A 21,926-nucleotide genomic window follows, 5' to 3' on the forward strand; every position below is an offset into this window, starting at 1 on the left:
TTTAATTACATGTGTATACTTGTTTATTTGTATGTATGTGTATGCACATCCCAAGGTGCATGTGTAGAGGTTTCTCTCCTTCCATCCTGTGGTTCCCCTGAATCAGACCCAGACTTGGTGCTAAGCACTTTTACCCACTGAGCCATCTTGCCAGCCTAGTGTCCATTATTACTATTATTTGTTGCTACGAACAAACCACAGTATTTATTCATGATTTCACAATCTTGGCTGGATTCAGCTGGGTGGTGCCTCTGCTACTCTTACTAGTGATTGCTTTTGTGACTGCACTCAACCAAAAAGTCAACTAGGACTTGAACCCCACTGAGACTCTGGAAAAGTTAGTCTGGGAACCCATGCCTCTCCACAGAATCTTCCAGCTCCTAGCACTGCAATCACTTAAGACTCCCAAAACTAAGCCAGGTGGTGGTTGCCCACACAGTTAATCTCAACACTCAGGAGAGAGAATGCCAGCCTGATCTACAGACCTCGTTGGAGGACAGCCACAGCTACAGAGAAAACCCTGTCTCAAAAAAACCAAAAAAGAGAGAGAGAGAGAGAGAGAGAGAGAGAGAGAGAGAGAGAGAGAGAGAGAGAGGAGACTCCCAAAGTAAAAGTACAAAAGAAAAAGTTGTACCCAAACCTATTCGAGTGTCATCACTACTGCCAAACAGGACTCGACAAGACATACACTACACAACAAGTTGACTCTAAGAAGGTATGGCCCAACTGGGGTGCTTCCAACAGCAGACAGCATCTCTTCCTTTTGTTCTATACTGATAACATCTCGATGTGTCTATAACCACCACATACTTTAAGGCCTCTGTCTCTAAAGACAGGATTCCTCTATGTAATAGCCCTGGCTGTCCTGGAACTCCTTTGTAGACCAGGCCGGCCTAAGCTCACAAAGATCCACCTGCCTCTGTTCCCCAAGTGCTAGGACTAAAGGCGTGAGCCACTACACTCAGCTCAGGTTAAATATTCTTGAAAGTTTCACCTAGCCTAGCTTGGTGGTGTTGCACACCTTTAATCTCAGCACTAAGGAAGAAGAGGCAGACAAATCTACGAGTGAGACCCAGCCTGGTCTACATATTGAATCCCAGGATAGCCAAGACCACACAGAACCTGTCTTTAAAAAACGATGGGGGGGGGGGGGGGGAGTGCACTGGAGAAATGGTTTAATGGTTAAGAGCACTAGCTATTCTTTCAGAGGACTTGGGTTCAATTCCCAGCACCCACATGGAAGCCTACAACTGCCTGTAACTACCCCAATGGGATCCCACACCGTCACAAAACACCAATGCACATGAAAAATTTAAAAAGTCATTTAAAAAATAAATAATAGCACACCTAATTTCAATATGCAATGATGATAAATACATGAGTCTCATAGGAGAAAACCATGGCCACCCTAACCAAATACTTCAACATTGGTAGCATTGTCTAATTATGAAGCCTTAAGATTTTATGTGGTCGGGCTGGAGAGATGGCTCAGAGGTTAAGAGCACTGACTGCTCTTCCAAAGGTTCTGAGTTCAATTCCCAGCAACCACATGGTGGCTCACAACCATCTGTAATGAGGTCTGGTGCCCTCTTCTGGCCTGCAGGCATACAAGCAAAACAGAATATTGTATATATAATAAATAAGTAAATAAATAAATATTTTAAAAAAAGATTTTATGTGGTCATTTCTGTACATAATTTGATGCTTATATCAAACATGAAATATATTAGAATCTCAAGGCTATGTGCTGAGATGTAGCTCAGTGCCACAGTGCTTGTCTAACATAAAATAATGCTCTGGTTTCAATCTTTAGAACTAGAAATATAAATCCCCTATCAAGAAACAGAGGAAGCTTTATTTTGCCTTATCTTTGCTAGACTGAACTAAAGAATGGAATTAAAAACAAAACCACAAGGACTACAATTGCTTTGCTTATAATGTAATAGGTTACAGTTAAACTTAGAAAGCAAACATTACCAAATATAAAATATATAAGAAATGGGGCCTGCAAGATGGCCCAGCACATAAAGGCGCTTACAGCTCAGACTTGAGTTCAGTTCCTAGAACACATGTAAAAGCAGAGAAAAAGCACCTCCACGAAGTTGTCTTTTGCTCTCTACATGTGTTCCATGGCATAAGGATGGCTATAGGGATAAGCATGTCTGCACAGACAGACATGCATGTACACACACACACACACACAAACAAATAATATATTACCTATATTTAAAAAGTTAAAAAATAAATAAAAGGATGTTCTGGGCATAGTGGTACAGGCTTTCAATCCTAGCACTCTGGAGGCAGAGAGACTCAAAGCCAGCCTAGTCTACATACTGAGTTTCAGGGTTACACAATGAAATCCTCTCTCAAGAAAAAAAAAAAAAAAGTAGGAAATAACGGGGAATGGCTATGACTAAAATAGACGGTATATATGATTAAACTTGAAAAAATAAATTTAAAATAATTATCTTTTGGAGGACCTTAAACACACTAGATAAACTTTCTATTACTGACCTACATCCTTAGTACAAGAAATCATTCAATTCTACCTAGTAAGTCTCATTTAGAAAGCTTATTAAAATCCTGATCAGAATTACATTAAAAAATTCCACAATAATGACATTTATAGGTTTGGCTAATAAAAAAATTTTAAATCATTTTGTCATAGTATCTTTCCTAGGGAGTTACTATTCTTTATAATGAAAAACATTCAGTAAAAACCCTGCTTTGGGCCTGACCTGGTGGCACATGCCTTTAATTCCAACACTTGGAAGGCAGATGCAGGTGGATGGATTTCTATGAATTCTAAGCCATCCTGTCTTCACTGCAAGTTCCAAGTGAGCCAGAAATGGTAAGTCCCTTGAGGGATGGAAATAGACCCAGCCTTAATCACACAAACACATCACACACACACACACACACACACACACACACACACAAGGAATGAACAAAATTTTAAAATAATAGTTACTGGTCTTTCACCAGAATTTCTATCTCTTGCATGTATTTTAAATTTTAAGCTATGCCAGGCATAGTGGCTCATACCTTTAATCCTGGGCAGGCAGAGGTAGTAAATTCAAGGCCTTTTGGGCTATATAGTGAGATCCTATCTCAAAAGCAAAGCAAAACAAATTGCTAACTTTTTTTTTAAATCAGGAAGTGCACTAAAAAGTATATATAGTCTTCCAAATATTTTTCTATATACAAAACATGTTTTAGCATATGTATTTTTATAAGATAAAGTCAAGATTAAATTTACAACTTTACAACTCCTGAAAAGGTTTGTCTTAAGCCAACAATGTGGCAAGCAGCCTCCCACATTGGTTCCCACCAATCTCTTTGTCTAGATAAAAATTGCACAGTAAGGGTCAGGGGTGTAGTTCAAGTGGTTAAGAACTTGCCTAGAATGTGTGAGGCCCTAGGTACATCCCCAGCAGGAGAGGGGAAACTGCAAAGTAGACTTGTAAGCAGGTTCAAGTAAATCACATCTTTAATTACCTATCCTGAGCTATCCGAAAATCTCATTCCTACATCCTCAGATTTGTCTTGAGTACTTCCTTCCTCTAGGTATACATGCCAGAGACTTTCCCACTCCTCCTCTGCAATGATTAAGACTTCTCCCTTCCCTGCCACATCTCCAGTAATCTTCCCTTTGCCTCTGACTTGCCTATGACATTGCATCAGCAGCACATTATCTCTGCCTGTAGGTAGCTTGTCTCTTCATACTTTTTACCTTGGTGGTTTTTCTAAAATAACCCCCATTAAATCACAGGTGGGTCTCTATGAGTTCCAAGCCTGCCTGGTCTACAAAGAGTTTTGTGCTAACCAGGGCTGTCAAATAACACTGAGAAGGTAGGAGGATTGGGAATTCCGGACCAGGCCTCGACTCTAGATCATCTCAAAACGACCAAAAACAACAACAACTAAACAAGCTGGCAGTTTTTACTCACCACTTTTTACCCAAGGCCTTAAGAGTCAGCTATCATTCAGGATCTGACTGAGTCTGTAACCCATTTAAAATGCCTAAAAGTTGATAACCCTGACACCAGAATAGAGCCCAGATTCACTAGTCCAAAAACCACTACAGCTTGAGTCCACTCTGCCTCAGCCGGGCGGTGGTGGCACACGCCTTTAATCCCAGCACTTGGGAGGCAGAGGTAGGTGAATCTCTGTGAGTTGGAGGCCAGCCTGGTCTACAAGAGCTAGTTCCAGGACAACCTCTAAAGCTACAGAGAAACCCTGTCTTGAAAAACAAAAACAAAAACAAAAACAAAAAAACAAAAAAAAAAAGCCTCTGCCTCCATTCTCCACCAGGAAAACACTCTAACTTCCCTCTGAAATAACTGTATTCCCTCTGTTCTCCCAAACACACTCTTATCACTCTACTTAGCTAAACCTCACCAACCCTTCAGGGTTTAATTCAAATACTACTTCCAGTAAACCTTCCAAGACTCCACTTGGCTGATGACGCCTCTCTTGCAGGGCTGACTGTTCATGATATTCAGTGTGTTCTGTGAGTAAGTGAGATGTGCCAAAGGAGGGGGGGAAAACGTCAATAGAGCCAGATGTGGTAAAACATGCCTGTAATCCTAGAAGTTGGGAGGCAGAAGAGGCAAATGACAACTTCAAGGCACATGATAATTTCAGTATGCAGGTCAACTTGGTCTACATATCGGATCCCAAGTCCTACATGGTGGAAGGAGAGAACCAATTCCTAGAGTTGTGCTGCTGTGGGATGTGTGTGTGTGTGTGTGTGCCTATATGTATTAATTAATTTAATTAATGTTAACCCACAAGAAAGACTGTCTTAATTACTTTAAAAAGTGAACAGAGCAGCTGAAGAACAGGCTCAGCAGTTGAGAACATTTGTTGCTCTGCAGAGGACCAGAGTTTGGCTGCTAGCATCCACATGGTGGCTCACAATAATCTATTAACTCCAGGTGCAGATATTCATGCAATCAAAATACTCATCTACATAAAATAACATAAAATAAAAATAAATGCAAAAATGTTTTAGTAAAAAAGTACACAGAAAGTCTAAGTCATCTCAAACTGTGTTTTATATAGCTCTGCTATCACACAGAAGCGGCAGCAGAAGCAAAGTGAAACATCTTTCACGTGAGGCCTTTTCTAACATAATAAAGCGTAAACGAGCTGTCATTCCTATTCCTCTAAAGTTGAGCTCTAAGGTCTCTCGTATTCTGCAATAGATCAAACTTCCAATTCTAGGCTAAAGAGATGGCTCATACTGACAGAATATGCTTCTCTTGCAGAGGACTTGCAGAGTTCAATTCCCACACCCATGTCAGCTCACAACTGCCTGTAACTCTAGATCTAGGGAATCCGGTGTAGCCTTCTGGCCTCTGCATTCACCAGGGACTCACACTGTACATATGCATACACGTAGGCACTCACACAAATACAAAATAAAAATAAGCCAGAAGTGGTGGTTCATGCCTTTAATCCAAGACCTCAGAAGGTAGAGGCAGTCATATCTCTCAGTTCAAGTCCAATGAGTCTCAGGCCAGACAGAGCTACACAGTGAAACCCTGGCTTCAAAAATTAAAGTACAAAGAAATCTTTAAAAAAGAACTTCAGATTCTAAATTCAAGACTGTTTTTTCTACTAAATATTTCATAACCACCACAGGCACACATTGGTATGCAAGGCCATTATAAAACAGAAATCATGCCCCTTTTACTGGATAACTTTTTACAACTCGACTTGCCAATAAGTTCTGAAAATAGTTACTAGGTAAAAACATGATAAAAAAAGTTTTATAGGAGAAGGAAGGGATTAATCAGTTTGCTAAAAACCAACAGATAGAAATATTTAGGAGCCAATATGATGACTTGGTGGCTAAATGCACTTACCATCTAGTCTTGAACCCAGATGGTAGAAGAGAGCCTACTCCCACAAGATATCCTCTGACGTTCATGCACATACTGATGCATGCATGAGTCCACGTACACACATGTGTGTGCGCACACATATAAATAAATGTAAAAGTAAAAAAGAGAAAAAAAAGTAAAAAAGAAAGTTTAATAGGGGAACATATATCTATTAGAAAGTTTATTCTGTGGCCTAAGAATATCACAGACGAAAAAGCAAAAATTATATCCCATCAAGGGTACCTCACATTTCTCCACCAGAAATTCATGAAGAGAACTTCTAGGGCTCTATTTTTTAGAAGAATATTTATTTGTTTGTTTGTTTGCTTCCTTGATTGATTGTTTTAAAACAGGGTTTCACTGTGTAGCTCTGGCCTAGAATTTTGTTATGTAGACCACACAGGTCTAGAATTCAGAGAGCTACCAGCCTGACTCCCAAGTGCTAGGATCACTTACTAAAAGATATTATATGTATGAGTATTTGCCTGTATATATGTATGTGCACTTTGTAAACTCCCCAACATGGCTGTGAGAACCAAATCTGGGTTCTCTGGAAGATCAGCAAGTGCTCTTAAGCCCAGAGCATTCTCTCCAGACCAAACTAGTGTTCTTTATACCTAAAAACTGATCATATTTATTTTAGAAGGTCAATGAAGTTCCATGAAAGCCCCTTAGTTACAAGTTTACATTGACTTAAAGGATATTTGGGCTGGACAGACACTATCTGATCAGAAAAACTGTGGCCCATAGAATAACCTGTAATTTTGCAGAACAGAAAGCAGGTAAGGCACCGAGTCTTATACAAAGTCTTGTAATCAGTTTGTAACTTTGAAAACTGACTATTACTCTTGCATCATAGAATTAAGTGGATAATAGGAAATATAACAAATTATTTTAAGAATGAGAAATTAAACTATGCAATACTTTTAAATTTGCATGGAAATCCATGTTTATCAACTTAACAAGCAAGGTAAAATTATGAGACTAAAAACATCATATATTAATAATTCCTAGGAATAAACCAACAGGACAATAGCAAACTACAACACAGCCAAGTTAAAACAACCTCTCTGTACAGGGAAGAGATCCAGTCCCAGATCCTGTTTTCAATTAAATTAAGATATTTTAGTGCCTACTATGGACAAGAGATCAGTAGATACAGATAGACAGACAGACAGATAGTAAAATAGATATATAAGATACTGTAAGATACACACACACACACCATTTATCTGCTATCTTAAAAAAATATTAAAACTTAATCATTTTGTTCAGTATGGTCATGCATACCTACAAACCCTGCTGTCGGATGCTAAGGAAATATTCAAACTCTAGGCCAGCCCAGGCTACATACCAAGTTCAAGGTCAGCCTGGAATACAGAATAGGCCTTATCTCAAAAAAAAAAAAAATACTAAAGGAAAGAGGCAGAGAGGGAGGAGGGAAGGAAGGAAGGAAGGAAGGAAGGAAGGAAGGAAGACAGGCAGGCAAGAAAAAGAAATGCTGTCATAAATATTATATACTTGTATTATCTCAAAATGCATAAATAGTGATCTGGGGGGAAGACTTTCTATTAAACTGTACATACAGTAGTGAAGAAAAGTTGTCTATCACTTATTTCAAGTTCGCAGGTTTGAGAAATTTTATTAGAGAAAAGAATCTTACAACAAAGTAACAACTGTTACCAGCTGCACTGCAATTTTTGCTGATCCCTTGTAAGACATCATCCCTTGTCCCCGATTTTTCTGTAACAATAACACTCAAGTTGTCTCTCCAGTAACAGTAATTGCCCTCTGAAAAGTGATTCAGAGCACAGAGCTGACTCAATAAGAGTTGAACACAGTATCCCAGAAATCCTGTCCCTGCCACCTGCTGCTTCGGCATTGCCTGTTCACTATGTGCAATCCCTGACTTCAACTTTGATGACATAACAAATATGGTAGAACACTTCCTGGGCTTCCCACTAAAGCCAGGCATAGTATTTAACATTTAATCCCAGAACTCCACAAGCATATCTTATTCCATTTAATCCTAGCAAGCCTGGCCTACACAGTTGGTTGCAGGCCCACAGTAAAAATCCGTCTTTAAAAAAAAAACAAAAAAACAAGCTTCATTTAACACTGACAGAATTATAGACCTCTGACATATACAATCCTCCAGCAGGGGCTGTTTTACCAGAATGCAACACTGATGCCTCAGGTAAGGATTATGAGCACTCAAAATAACTAGTCTTTATAGTTAAGAAGAAATTTCAGACAGTCTTTCAGTTCAAAATATTTGCTTTTAAATAGTTAATTTTAGCTAATGTAGAACCAACTAACTATATTATCTTATGCCTTTTAAACATGAAAAAACAAAAATTCAGAGGGCTAAAATTATAAAACACTTGATTTGTTTACTTAATTATTAAAACTTCAAGCACAATAATTGGCAGTGCATGGTTACCTTTTTTCATTCAAAGACAAATTAAAAAATCCATTCTGTTATAATCAAACTACTGTCATAAGACCTTGTTTTTGTTTTGGCCCTAAGTTAGTGATCAACACTGATAATATTAAAACCTTTATTAGATCTCATAAAGAATATTTTACTTTCAAGGGATGTGGTGGGGCATGTACTTTATCCCAGGGATAAGGAGGCAGAGGAAGGCAGGTATCTGTGAGTTCAAAGCCAGTAGTCTAGATAGAAAGTGCCAGGTCGGTCAGAGCTACAGAAAGAGGCCCTGTCTCAAACAAGCAAACAAACAAACAAAGGATATTAACTTTCATTTCTTCAGTGCACTGTTTGCAATTCCACATTTTTCACTTATTGAAAACCTTAAATCACATCTGTTACACATCAGTTTCACTTTCAGGGTCTTCACTAGCTACAAGGTCTTTTCCACATGGATTCTAATATGGTATAGAGATACACAGTCAAAAACCTCTTTACTTTCCATTTCACACATTCGTTTCCATTTACATGTCTCAAAAACAATTAGAAATTCCACTCCCTTCAAAAGATACCTAACTTTTAAAAATTTAAAAGTTGGAAGCCACTACATTTGACTTCCACTGTAAAGAATTATGCTTTTCAGCAAAAGAAAAAAAAAATACTTAACAGAACTGACCTAAACATTTCCCAAAGTTTTGTTAGGCTATGCTGTTATTCTTTTTGTTATTGTTTTGTTTTTTGAGACATGGTTTTACTGCATAGCTCTGGCTATCCTGGAACTTGCTCTGTAGACCAGGCTGGCTTCAAAACTCACAGAGATCCACCTGCCTCTGCCTCCTGAATGCTGGGATTAAAGGTGTGCACCACCATCATCTGGCCTTTATACTGTCATTCTTGCTAAAAAAAAAAAAAAAAAAAAAAAAAAAAAGTTTAGCTTCTCAAAAAGAAGCTTCTTCTTTATTAATAATAGTGCTAATAATTAAAATAATAAAGTGGCAATAACCAGTCTTGAGTTCAGAGGAGTTTCACTAACACAACTGAGTTGCACTAATACAACTGAGCTCACAGCAGCGGTGGAGGCACAATGCATGGTCCAAGCACTGCAAAAATGAGCACTTGTGTATCTATCTATTCTTTCTAACAGGAAGAATTTAAGTACAAATATAAAACATACAGTAATCTCAAATGAACCAATAGTAAGAGATGTAAATGTTTTTCTTTTTTTTTCCCCCTCAAAACATGGTTTGTCTGTGTAGCCCGGGATATCCTGGAACTGCTCTGTAGCCCAGGATGGCTTTGAACTCAGATCCGCCTGTCTCTGCCTCCTGAGTGCTGGGATTAAAGGCATGTGCCATCATGAACCTTCTTGTGCAACATAAATGGTTTTCAAACAGAAAATGAGAAGGAATCTAAGTAAAACTCTTAACATGGTTTGAACCTGTATTGCTTTTTAAAAGTGTATTTATTTTAAACTGACTAAATCCAAAGTTACTGAAGACTTCACATACCTTCTCCAAATTTCAGTCAAGGCAGACATAATGATATTTTATGCAGGACATCACCTTACAAAATAAACTCTTAACTCTGTATCACAAAGAACCTAATGCAATAATGTATACATCCTCTATACAGTGTTTCTCTCAAGATTTCTCACAGCTAGGTAAGAACTGGCAGGCAATAAATATGGAGGCGACTGAAGGCCCTGGTACATTTCCTAGTACAAGGATAGCAAACCTCAAAAAAAAGGTACACTGGGTCAAGTGCTTAATGGGTTCCCGAAGCCCAGGCTGCTACGCATCAGTTAACACTATTTACTGCACAACAAATGAAGGCACGAAAACCAAAGAAATAGCCTATCCATAAATGTGCTGGCTTCTTCCTGCAAGTCCCAGCGCACCCTTCCACCACCAACAGTTCAGTGAGAATATCATACAATGAAATGAGTAAGCAACACACGCCATTCTGCAACTTTGAAAGACGGTCACCAATCTTCCGCAGCACCCAGAAGAGCCACAATAGCTGAGCAACTAAACTCACTAGCACTGAACCGGCTCCCTTAATTTTTCAAGCAAAGTTGCCGAATGACCACTTTGTAAAGACAACACTTCTTGGCCAGTTCATCCACCGGGCACAGTCCTCACGTACGCTCAAAAACAATCGAAAGCCATTCCCTGCCCAGCTGGAGTTAAAGTTACTAGGCGAGCGACGTTTAAAGCTGTCTGCTCCCCGAAACAAAGTGCTCTGGGCCGTCAGCGCCGCGGACGCCGGCCGCGTTCCCGAAACTCCGGCTTGCTCACACCTGGGCCCGTGCGATCCCGAGCGCCGGCTGCGGAGCCGGGCGGTGCGGTTCGGGGCGGTGGGGGATGGGGAGGACAGGCTCGAATGGCTTCCTAATGTATCATTAAGGGGCAAAAGCACAGGTCTGGGAGCAAGAAAAGTTAAAGGAGCCGCGAGCTGACAAAGAGCGCCGGCCGCCGCACCGGGACCACCCGGCCGCGGCGTTTGACAGCTCGGTCCCTGGCGCCCACAGCTTTGTGGCTCCAAGCGGCCGGGCCGGGCAGCGAGCTGGGCGTGCTCGGCGGGGCGTGTGCGGACGCCGGGCTAGGCCCTGGGGAAGCCGCCGGGCGGTTCTCCCAGAAGCGAGGCCGAACTCCAAAGTAAAGTGCGCGGCACGGCCGGCGGGACCTGCGCGGGCGCCGCCGAACCGGGCCGCGCCTGGGCCGCCCCGCCCCCACCGGGCCGGGGGCCTGACAGCTCCGGGCCCCGCCGCCGCTGGCCGCCCGCCTGGCTCCCTCGCGCTCAACTTACTTCTTTCTGGCTCTCTGGAAAGGGGAAGCGCCATCTTTGCGAGGCCGGCCCCGAGGTCTTTTGTCTGCGGCTGCGGGGCTCGGGGCCGGGGCTCCGGGCTCCTCGGGGGGTGCTGGCGGCGGCTGCTGCTGCTCCGCGCTCCGGTCCTCCTCCGACGACATCCTAGTCACCAGGAAAGACACATGGATCCCGGTCCTCCTCCTGGGGGGCTCCTCCCGCCGCAGCGGCCGCAGCCGCCGCCGCTGCTGCTGCTCGAGTTGCTCCTCCCCGGCTCAGCCTCTCGCATTTCCCGCAGCCCCGGGAGCAGCAGCAGCAGCAGGTACCGGGAGAGGCGGCAACATGGAGCTAACAGGACACGCACTCACACACATCGGCGCGGGCGCGCGCACTCCGCGCGCAGGGGCCGGCGGGGGGCGGCGGGCAGGCGGGCGGGGCGGGCGGGGCCGGCCGCGCGGGGCGGGGCGCCGCGGCTAGGGCTGGGGACAGCGGGGCCGGGCCGGAGGGCGGCGCCGAGCGGGGCGGGGCGGGGCGCGGCGCGAGGGGCGCGGGGCCCGGGGCGACCGCAGGGGTCTCCGCCCGGCCCCTCCCCCAGGCCGCCCGCGGCGGGAGGAGAAAGGGCCGCGGAGGTGGCGGCGGGGCGGCGACAGCCACCCCTCCCCCGCGCCGTCAGCCCCGTCAGGCCCACGCCGCGGCGAAGTTTTGACAGCTGCTCCAGTTGTTGTGGTGGGTTCCGGGGTGGCGCGAGCACCGGCCCCTCTGTCGCGCGCTGGCGATCGCTCCCTCACACACCGCTCGCTCGCTCGCGTCGCTGCCTACGGCTAGTTCCCTCACGCTCGGTCCTCGCGCGCGGGCAAGCGCTGCCTCGCACGGCCAGCTCTCGCCGTTGCCCGTGCTCGCTGGCTATCGCTCCCTCACGCTCGGGATCTCCCCCTCGCGCTAGCTTTCGCTTCCATCAAGCCTGGCTCCCTCACGATGGGTTCCCTCTCACTCGCTAACGCTTTCCCTCCCCGGGGCAGTGGAGGAGGAAGTTTGGCAGCTGTGCGTTCACCACACAAACAACGCACGCACACGGACGGAGCGGTCGCGCGAGGCCCGCGCCCGGGTCCCTCGGGGCGACCCGCACCACAGACCTCTCAAACTCGCCGCCGGCTCGCCCACACACAGGCGCCTCCCGCCCCCGCCCCCCGCGCGCCGCTGCCACTCACAGGACTTGCTCCACGCATGCGCCGCGCGCCACCGGGCCGCCGCCGCTGACCTCACCGCCCCTCCCCCGCCCGCTCTGACGCGGCGGCGGCTGCACCTCAGGCTGCGGCGGGCGCTAAGCTGCGGACTGGGTATCCGGGATCGGGGTCGGGCCTGGCCGGGGTGGGGAGCGAGCGGTGTAAACACTCCGGAGCGTGCACCCGCGTGCGGGGCGCGCACGTGCGTCCGCGACACCCCCCCGCCCCGCGGGCGTGGGCCGCCCCGGGCCTCGCGGAGTCCCACGTAGGCTTCCCCGGTGCGGCGCGGCCATAGCAGCGCGGCGTCGACTCTCACTCCAGCTGTAGTTCGACGTCATGTTTTAAACACTGTGAGCCCCGGAGGCTGCTTGACAAAAAGCCAAGCGGGCAGGTTGAGAGGAATAAAAGCTGTCTACACGGACAGAAATTCATCGGCGTGTCCGTTGCGTGTGCTAAAGAGAGAAAAGGGGGAATACTGCTAAGCTGACTCCCATAAAACACACACACACATATACTCACACACAAATGATTCCTTTAAAAATGGACCAGAATTCGCCTAAACCGTGCCGGGTGTGGAAACCTCTAGGATGCCGGGCTACTCAGCGCTTCCTTCCTACTATCGGTTGGCGTGTGGGAGTGGGAAATAGTGTAGCTGGGGAAACAGATCTGTGAAGCTTTGTGGAAGGCTGAGCCCTCCCTGCTTGGAGCCCGGAATCCCAACGCTCTGGGCGATCACTTCTTTCCATCCTCGACAACAGTTTCAATGGCAGGCGAAAAGAATGCACTTGTTTCCAGAGATGCGGGTCACCTTTCCAGCCACCCACCAGCCAGGCTATTAACACTGAACTGGGCTTCCCATCTGAATCAAACTTTGGTGGTCCAGAGGATATTCCAGCGGAAAGCACGGTTTTTTGGTTTTGGTTTTTGTTGTTGTTTGCAATGGCTGAAGTAAGAAATTGACTCGCTTGAATTCCTTCAGGGTTTAATCTCTGCAGGCCTTTTCAGCTTTTTATATGCACAGCCAAAGGAAGCCTGGAGAAGGGAAGAAGGCTGTCAGGATAAAGGTAAGCCACAAATTAAAAGGAGAGGAATACAATGTACTGTGACATTTAATTATTAAATAAAAATATAAAAGACGCCTCTTTTCATTTCCTTCTACACATTTCGCTTTAAATAAATGCTTTTTGGAAACTGGGGTTTCTAGACTATTGCCTTTTTAAATTTATTTATTGTTGTGGCAATATATATTGAACCCAGGCCTTTCCACATGCTGAGCAAGCACTCCACCGTGATATCCCCAAACCCAAATCTTTTTTAAAGATTTATTTATATGTATGTATGTGTAAGTTTGTGTGCACCATGTATGTCCAGATACCTCAGGCCAGAGGGTACCCAATGCCCTAGAACTGGAGTTACAGGCACTTGTGAGCTGCTATGTGAAAAGCAGAAACCAGCTCCAATCTTCTGCAAGAACAAGTGCTCTTAACTGCTGAGCCACGCCTCCAGTTCCTGGACCTAGCTTTTAAATATAAACTTTTCAAATAAAGCTGTTTACTTTTGATATTAGAATAAGAATAGTATTCATTGGGCCGAGTAGTGGTGACACGCCTTTAATCCCTGCACGTGGGAGGCAGAAGCAGGCGGATCTTTGTGAGTATGAGGCCAGTCTGGTCTACAGATCTAGTTCCAGGACAGCCAGTGTTACACAGAGAAACGCTGAGAAAGAAAAAGAAAAGAAAAGAAAAGAAAAGAAAAGGAAAGGAAAGAAAAGGAAAAGAAAGAAAGAAAAGTATTCATTTTAAAAACAATTAAAATGTTACATTGTTTTGTTATTGTTAAAATAGAACAGTCATGGAGCCAAGTGTGGTGTTCCACACTTTTTAATTCCAGCACTGGGAAGGCAGAGTCCAGCGTGTGAGGCCCTCTCTTTTAAAATTAAAACAAAGAAAGAAAAAAAGCTGGGCAGTAGTGGCGCATGCTTTTAGTTTCAGCACTGGGAGGCAGAGGCAGACGGAGCTCTGTGAGTTTGAGGCCAGCCTGGTCTACAAAGTGAGTTCCAGTACAGTCAGGACTGTTACACAGAGAAACCTTGCCTCAAAAAAAAAAAAGTAATAATAATAGAAATTTAAAGTAGGACTAAGGTAATTCACAAATTAAAGCAAAAGAACAAGTTGATAATAGAACTTAAAATAATTTTAAAAAATTGCAAAGCTCAAAAATAAATAGGCTTGATGGTATAAACCTATAACCCAGTATTTGGGAGGAGGAAGCAGGAAGATCAGTATCAAGGACATCTGGGATTATGTAGTGGATAGGAAGCAGGCCTAGGCTATGTGAGACCCTATTTCAAAATGATACAGAGGCTGAAGAGATGGCTCCGAGATGGATCCTGTACTGTTCTTGCAGAGGTTTGCAGTCCCATTCCCAGCACCCAGATAAGGCGGCTCACAACTGCCCATAACTCCAGTTCTGAAGGAAGCCAACACTTTTGGCTTCTGTGGCACCTGCATTCATGTGCACACAACACATGCACACATACAAATCTTTAAAAAGTAAGAGGGTGGATAGTTGGTTTAATGGTTAAAAGCATTTCTGCTCTCCCAGAGGACCCAGGTTAAATCCAGCACCCATATAGAGGCTCAAAATTGTCTATAACTTCAGTTCCAGGAGATCTGTCACCCTCTTCTGGCCTCCATGGATAGTAGGCACACACGTGATGCACAGACATACATTCAGCAAAGCATACATATAAATTTTTATGAAATAGATTTTAAAATACAGTATACAGAATTATAACTTTGTTTATATTTGCTGTCCTTCAATAGACATGTCTCAATGGTGTCATTAAAAATAGTAACAGCATCATCCTCAGAAACATGGATGCTTTGCACAATTGAACATAGTTCTTATTGTTAAAACACATGAAATTTTCTATGTTGTTTCTGGTATGCAATTTCTATTTCTACATGCGTTGCAAAAAAATTACTTTGGGGAAAAGAGAAAACTTGTTTTTTTTTCAAATATTAGTCCCCATATTGAGACTAGAATTTCTCCTCTTCTATGAGTATCACATGCACAAAACTATAGATCAACATGGTTTTCTGTTTTATTTTGCTTTGAGACACAGTCTTGCCATATAGCCCATGTAGAGTTCAAGAACTCCATGTTTCTCTAGTGGTCTTGAGTTCCTGATTCCCTAGCAGAATATAAGTCACTACTATCAGAGAATTACAAGGAAACAGAACAGACCTGGAGCAGAATATTGTAGAGTATGTAGAACAGACTAGAGATCTGGGTAGGAATACTAAGAGTAAAAGATGATAAAGATGAGGGTGCTGACTTTAAATCTTTGTTCTTGTAGCTAAGTTTAAGCATACAGGAAATCAGGGTCTGTTTTGCTGTTGGGGGTTGTTTATTTGTTTTTAAGACAGTATATCAATACATAGCCCTAGATGGCCTATATCTCCTATGTAGACTAGGCCTAGCTCAAACTCGCAGAGATCCTACCTTGCACATCATCAGGGTCTATCTTAAGAGGACCAATAGCAGATTTATTAGCATAAAGTTGCCATGAGCAAACAGATGAAATACAACCCAGGATGCTGATAAAGGTGCTATGGTTTGAAATGAGATGTCTCCCCAAAACTCATGTACTCATTGTATTGCTCTTCAATACAATGTTCAGAGGTTAAGTGATGTGGGAAATCCTATATATGTGTTGCTTTTATTGGTTAATGAATAAAGAAGTTTCTTGGGCCTATGACAGGGCAGAATAGAGCTAGAGGGGGCAACTAACTGAATACTGGAAGAAAGTAGGTGGAGTCAAGGAGATGCCATGTAGCCATCTAAGGAGACAGACGCCTTGGAACTTTACCGGTAAACCATGAGCCTCATGGTAAAATATAAAATAATGAAAATGGGTTAATTTAAGATATAAGATCTAGCTAGCTAGCAATACGCTTCAGTGATTGGTCAAGCAGTGTTGTAATTAATATAGTTTCTGTGTGATTATTTTGGGCCTGGGTGGCTGGGAAGCAAACAAGCAGTCTCTGCCTACAGTAAAGGCTTTGGGAAAGTGACTGAGCCAGTGCTTTGGTGGGCTCGTACTTGGATGGCATTATTGGAGGTGATGAACCTAGTATGGGGTATTGGCTGGAGTAAGTCACTGGGGGTGCCCCTGAGATGATATTTTAACCCTCTACTCCTCTCTTTGTCCCACCTGTCCTGTATATCTTCATCCTTAGCACAGGCCCACAGCAAGGAAGCCAGCCAGCCATGAACTGACACTTCCAAAATGAGAGCCTAAATAAATCCACCTCCCTTAAAGTGTTTCCAAATATTTTTTTAATGTGACAAAAAGTGACTGACTCAGAAATATCTGAGGAATTTACTCAGTACAATAAAAGTTTTCCATACCAGTCATGCAAATTATACCTTTCTGTGACCAGAATGGCAAAAATCCAGACAATAGCTGTTTTCTCAAAGTGAACCACCAGAAAGACAAGAAGGAAGCTGGGGGTAGTGGCACCCATCCAACTTTTCTGAATAATTAGGCCAGATATGGCAATGCATGCCTCCAGTCACAGCACACACAAGGCAGAGACAGGCAGATCTCTGTGAAGTTGAGGCCAGTTGGGGTTACATAATAAAACTGTCTCCAAAAAAAAAAAAGAATGTAGAATAAGGACCATTTTTTAAATATAACAGGTATGAAATAACTATAGTGACCACCTCTAAAGAACTGCATTACAAAGGTCCTTTCATTTCTATTCCATGTTTTTCTGAAATATTGCACTCTTTCAGGGAACAGCTAGTACTCTCTTGATCATACATAAATAAGTACATACATATATATTTTATGTGTTGGAGTACTGAGGAAAATACATTACTGACAACACAGGAAAAAAAAACCCATCTCAGGAAACGATAAGCAAGATTCTCCAAGAGTCTAGCAGAACAGTGGCTCCATACAAATGTAATGTCCAGATCCATTCTTTCCAGTTAATGACCTATAGATACCACCAAGTGTCTTCGGTAAGACTGCAGTCTTTCCTTTGCTATTGGTGACTGTGAAAACATCCATACAGCTCTCTGTGGATCCACTCTGACTGTTATCCTCCTGTGAAGTTGAGGTCTTGAGTTCTTTGGGGTTGTTTTGTATTGCTATTTTTTACTGTTAAAGTTGTCCTTTGTTGGGCATGTAGATCAATGGTAGAACCCCTATATAACATGTTCCAAAGCTGACAGTTCATTCCCATCACTAGAAAAAATACATTATATGTATTAATTTGTATAAGATATGTCAGTAATGCACACCATATGTCTATGTGTTGGACAGCTTTTTTTTTCCAAGACAGGGTTTCTCTGTGTAACATCCCTAGCTGTCCTGGAACTAACTCTTGTAGACCAGGGTGACCTCAAACTCACAGAGAGCTCTGCCTGCCTCTGCCTCCCAAGTGCTGGGATTAAAGGCAAGCACCACCGCTGCCTGGTTTGTGTTGGGAAACTGAAGGAAAAAGCAGAAGAAAATAAATAGAACAATCATCATCAAAAGGGGATGGAGTAGAGATATGATTCAGTGGTTAAAAGCACTGGCTGTTCTTGCAGAGCAATGGGATTTGATCCAGCATCCATATGGCGACTCTCAATTGTGTTTAATTCTAGATCTATGAGACTTGACACCCTCTTTTAGCCTCTGAGGGCACTAAGCACATATGTAATGCTCAGACAAGCAGATAGTCAAATACTTATCGCATAAAATTTAAAAGTTAATAACCCTTTTGTGTGTGTGAGAAAGACTGTCTCATCATACAGCTGTGTTTGTTCTAGAACTTGCTATGTAGACCAGGCTGGCCAAGAACTCAGAAATCTGCCGGCTTTTGCCTCCCATAGCTGGAATTCAAGGTGTGTACCACCACGTGATGAACTACCCTGCCTCCATTTTAGGTTTAAAAGCCATCTTACAGCAAAGACAAATTATGTTCATTGTTGTATATGATTAAATCTCTGTTTCTCAAGGATTGGACTATGCCCAACCTGTAACTTTAACTACAAATGGTTCTGTACTGCCTGTTCCAGGAAACAACAACCATGTCTTTGTTTCAAAAAGTTATTATAACCATCTTGCAACCCTACCTTTGTTTCAAAAGGTTATTATGACTACCTGTTGTTATGACTACCTTGTTAGGACCACCCTGCAATAGTGTCTTAATTTTAGGAGGTCATTATACCTAACTTGTGATGCTTATGTTCTGTTCTGATAACCCAGCCTATTTTGCCACCCAAGTCCCTCATTTAGAAATGCCCTACCCCTGAGTTATAAAAACCCTGTCTTCCTCATGTCCAATGCTGACCTCTTGAACTCCACCTTAGGGGAAGGCAGCCTATGTACATGAATAAAAAAGCTTGCTTTAAGCCTGGCAGTAGTGGCACACAAAGTTAATCCCACCACTGGAGAAGCAGAGGCAGGTGGATATCTATGAGTTCAAGGTCGTCCTGGTGTACAGAGTGACAGAACAACCAGAGCTGTTACACAGAAAAAACCTGTCTTGAGAAAACAAAAATACATCCATGGTCTATAAAACCATACTTTTAATGTGTCTATGGGATTTGGTGGAGGGGTGTTAGACATCATCAACAGAGGGTAACCTGGAAACACTGCCAGCAAGTGCCCTTCAGTAGTCCTTTGAGAACAAAGGAAGACTGTGAGTATTCTAGAAAAGGTCTCATTTTTTCCTCTTCCCTCTCCCTCTCACATATGTGTTCCTAGGTCCGTCTCCTTTTCAAACTCAGAAGACTGCTGTGTTAGAGGTATCAGGTACCACAACAAAGTACCACAATCTGAGCAGTTTAAGACACTACTAATACTAATACGTCTTCCTCATCATCCTGGAGGCCAGAGGCCAACAGTAAATGTTGAAAAAGATGCTTCCTTCTAGGAGGTTATGAAGAAAAGCCTCCACCCTTTCTCCAATCTCTGCCTCCATCATCACATGGCCTTTCCTGGGCATCGCTCTGTCTTCAGCTTCTCTTTTCCCCGTATCTATGTTTTCTTTTCTCATAGGAAACCACGCCTGTTGGACTGAAGACCCTCAGCGATCTAGTATGTCTTCATCTTAGTGAATAGCAAAGCATGTTATTTCCAAAAGAAAGATGGGTCACATTCATAGGACGTGACATTTGGAGCCATGCTAGTCACCCCATTGTAACCAACAAGCAGCGCGGTTTGTACCAGATCAAAAACCTTATTGTTAGGAGGGCTAAGGGTATCAAAGTCCTGAGTTCAGACCCTGCACTGACCCTTTACATATCTTTGCATACAATGTATATAGTTAGAAATGTATCAAGCTGCCGGGCGGTGGTAGTGCGCGCCTTTAATCCCAGCACTCGGGAGGCAGAGACAGGCGAATCTTTGTGAGTTCGAGACCAGCCTGGTCTACAGAGCTAGTTCCAGGACAGGCTCCAAAGCCACAGAGAAACCCTGTCTCGAAAAACCAAAAAAGAAAAAAAAAAGAAATGTATCAAGCTGACAGACTAATAATACATAAACTTTAGGCAGTAGTGTCTTCATTGTGTTTTTTTAAATAGGGTCTCACATATCCCAGGCTTTCCTTAACTTGCCATGTAGCCAACTAGCCTTAAACTCTTGATCTTCCTACCTCCACCTCCTAAATTCTTAGCCCACAGGCCTGCACCACCCTGGGCCACATCCATCTTTTGATATGAAAAAAAAAATTATTTTATATCCAATCTATTTTTCAGAATAAAGAACAGTCCTTTCTTTTTCGTTTGTTTGTTTGTTTGCTTTTTGAGACAGGGCTTCTCTGTGTAGCTCTAGTGCTTATCCTGGAACTAGCTCTTATAGACCAGGCTGGCCTACAAATTCACAGAGATCCGCCTGCCTCTTTCTCTGTGCTGAGATGAAAGGCGTGCACCACCACTGACCAGCAAGAACACCCCTTTCAAATTAAAATTGAGACCTGGTGTTGTGGTCCACGCCTTTTAATCCAAGAATGAGGCAGAAGCAGGAGGATCTCTGTGAGTTCGAGGTCAGCCTAGTCTATACAGTGAGTTACAGAATAGCCATAGCTACATAGTGAGACACTGTCTTAAAAACAACAACAACTCAAAAAGGGAAAAAAAAAATAATAAAAGAAATAAAATTGAGATTTGGCAGTTCTGTGGTTAGTCTGATCTATGTAGAGACAGATTTAACTAAAACAAAACAAAATAAAAACCAAACTGGACATGTAGGGTAGTTGATAGAGTGCTCACTTCAACTAGAGGAGATACTGGCTTTGATTTCTTGCACCAAATAAATAATAAGTTTTTTAAAAGTCTGCTGGAGCCTGTTTTCTGAGACTCTGCTTTAGGAGTCAAAGACAAAGCTTGTTCTTATCACTTTCTTCTGTGCTGTGCTTTCACACAGGAGATAGTTTTGTTACAAAGTCTATATATACATATAGAGTTATTATATATGGTTATATGGTTACAAATGATATAAAATAGGGGCTGGAGAGATGGCTAGGTGTTGAAAGGTGCTTGATGTTCTACAGAGGACCTAAGTTTGATTCTCAGGAGCTTCTGTGACTACGGCTCCAGGACACTGACTCCTCTGGCCTCCCAGGGCACCTGTCCTTACTACACAGATCTTTTCGCAAACACTCACGCCTTCACACGATTTGTTGTTTCTTCTTTTTTTTTGTTTTGTTTTGTTGTTGTTGTTGTTGTTTGAGGTAGGATTTCTCTGTGTATAACCTTGGCTGTCCTGGAACTTGCTCTGTAGACCAGGCTGACTAAACTCAGAGATCCGCCTGCCTCTGCCTCTCAAATGCTGGAATTAAAGGCATGAGCCATCACTACCCAGCTAACACATAATTTAAAGTAAGAAAATTAAATCTTAAGAAAACAACAACTAAATTTTCTGCAGACAAAAGCAGACCTCACAACCTCCTAGATTAGTGACTGGGTTCCTAAGGCTGGTGCATTTAAGTCCCAGGCAGCCCTTCCAGCTACTCAAGCCAGCTTTGAGCTCCTCTTCCCTTGTTCTATGGCTTTTAGCTCCAGTCTGCTAAACCATTTCAGGAGCCAACAGGCTTCTTCTTGTCATGCTGTGGCCCCTTTCCCTGGCCAATTTGTTTTACTTCTGCTTCTACTTAAGAAAATGTCAGCAGGGCGGTGGTGGCGCACGCCTTTAATCCCAGCACTCGAGAGGCAGAGGCAGGCGGATCTCTGTGAGTTCGAGACCAGCCTGGTCTATAAGAGCTAGTTCCAGGACAGGCTCCAAAACCACAGAGAAACCCTGTCTCGAAAAACCAAAAAAAAAAAAAAAAAAAGAAAAGAAAAGAAAAGAAAATGTCCATCCTTCACCTGTTCTCTCTGTGAGGCTGGTCCCATTCCCCTCTGGATGGGTGTAGAGCAAGGCTTCCTGGACTTTGTCCACTCTAAACTTTTTTTTGCCCAAGAAAATGTGTATTTCTGGCTAGCCCGAAACTTGCTATACAGACCAGACTGGACTAGCACTCACAGAGACCCACCTGCCTCTGCCTCTCTTATCCTCCTCTGGTTGGATTTTGA

The 21,926-nt window shown here is 43.4% G+C and overlaps 1 protein-coding gene across 1 annotated transcript in view; it reads right to left on the reverse strand.

Moving 5' to 3' along the window:
* The window catches only part of Kmt2c (lysine methyltransferase 2C), a 224,335-nt gene extending 212,056 nt beyond the window's left edge, over window positions 1–12,279 (reverse strand). Inside the window, exons 1-2 of the mRNA XM_041640535.1 lie at window positions 12,261–12,279; window positions 11,131–11,292 (exon numbers count right to left, since the gene is read on the reverse strand). Of these exons, the coding sequence (XP_041496469.1) occupies window positions 11,131–11,291 (161 nt within the window). The 5' untranslated portion in view covers window position 11,292; window positions 12,261–12,279. The remainder of the gene's footprint in view (window positions 1–11,130; window positions 11,293–12,260) is intronic.
* Window positions 12,280–21,926: the final 9,647 nt, after the last annotated feature.

This window comes from Microtus oregoni, unplaced genomic scaffold (assembly GCF_018167655.1).
Source record: "Microtus oregoni isolate MIOR12 unplaced genomic scaffold, Mior012 000064F_ref0000363, whole genome shotgun sequence".
NCBI classification, from domain to species: Eukaryota; Metazoa; Chordata; class Mammalia; order Rodentia; family Cricetidae; genus Microtus; species Microtus oregoni.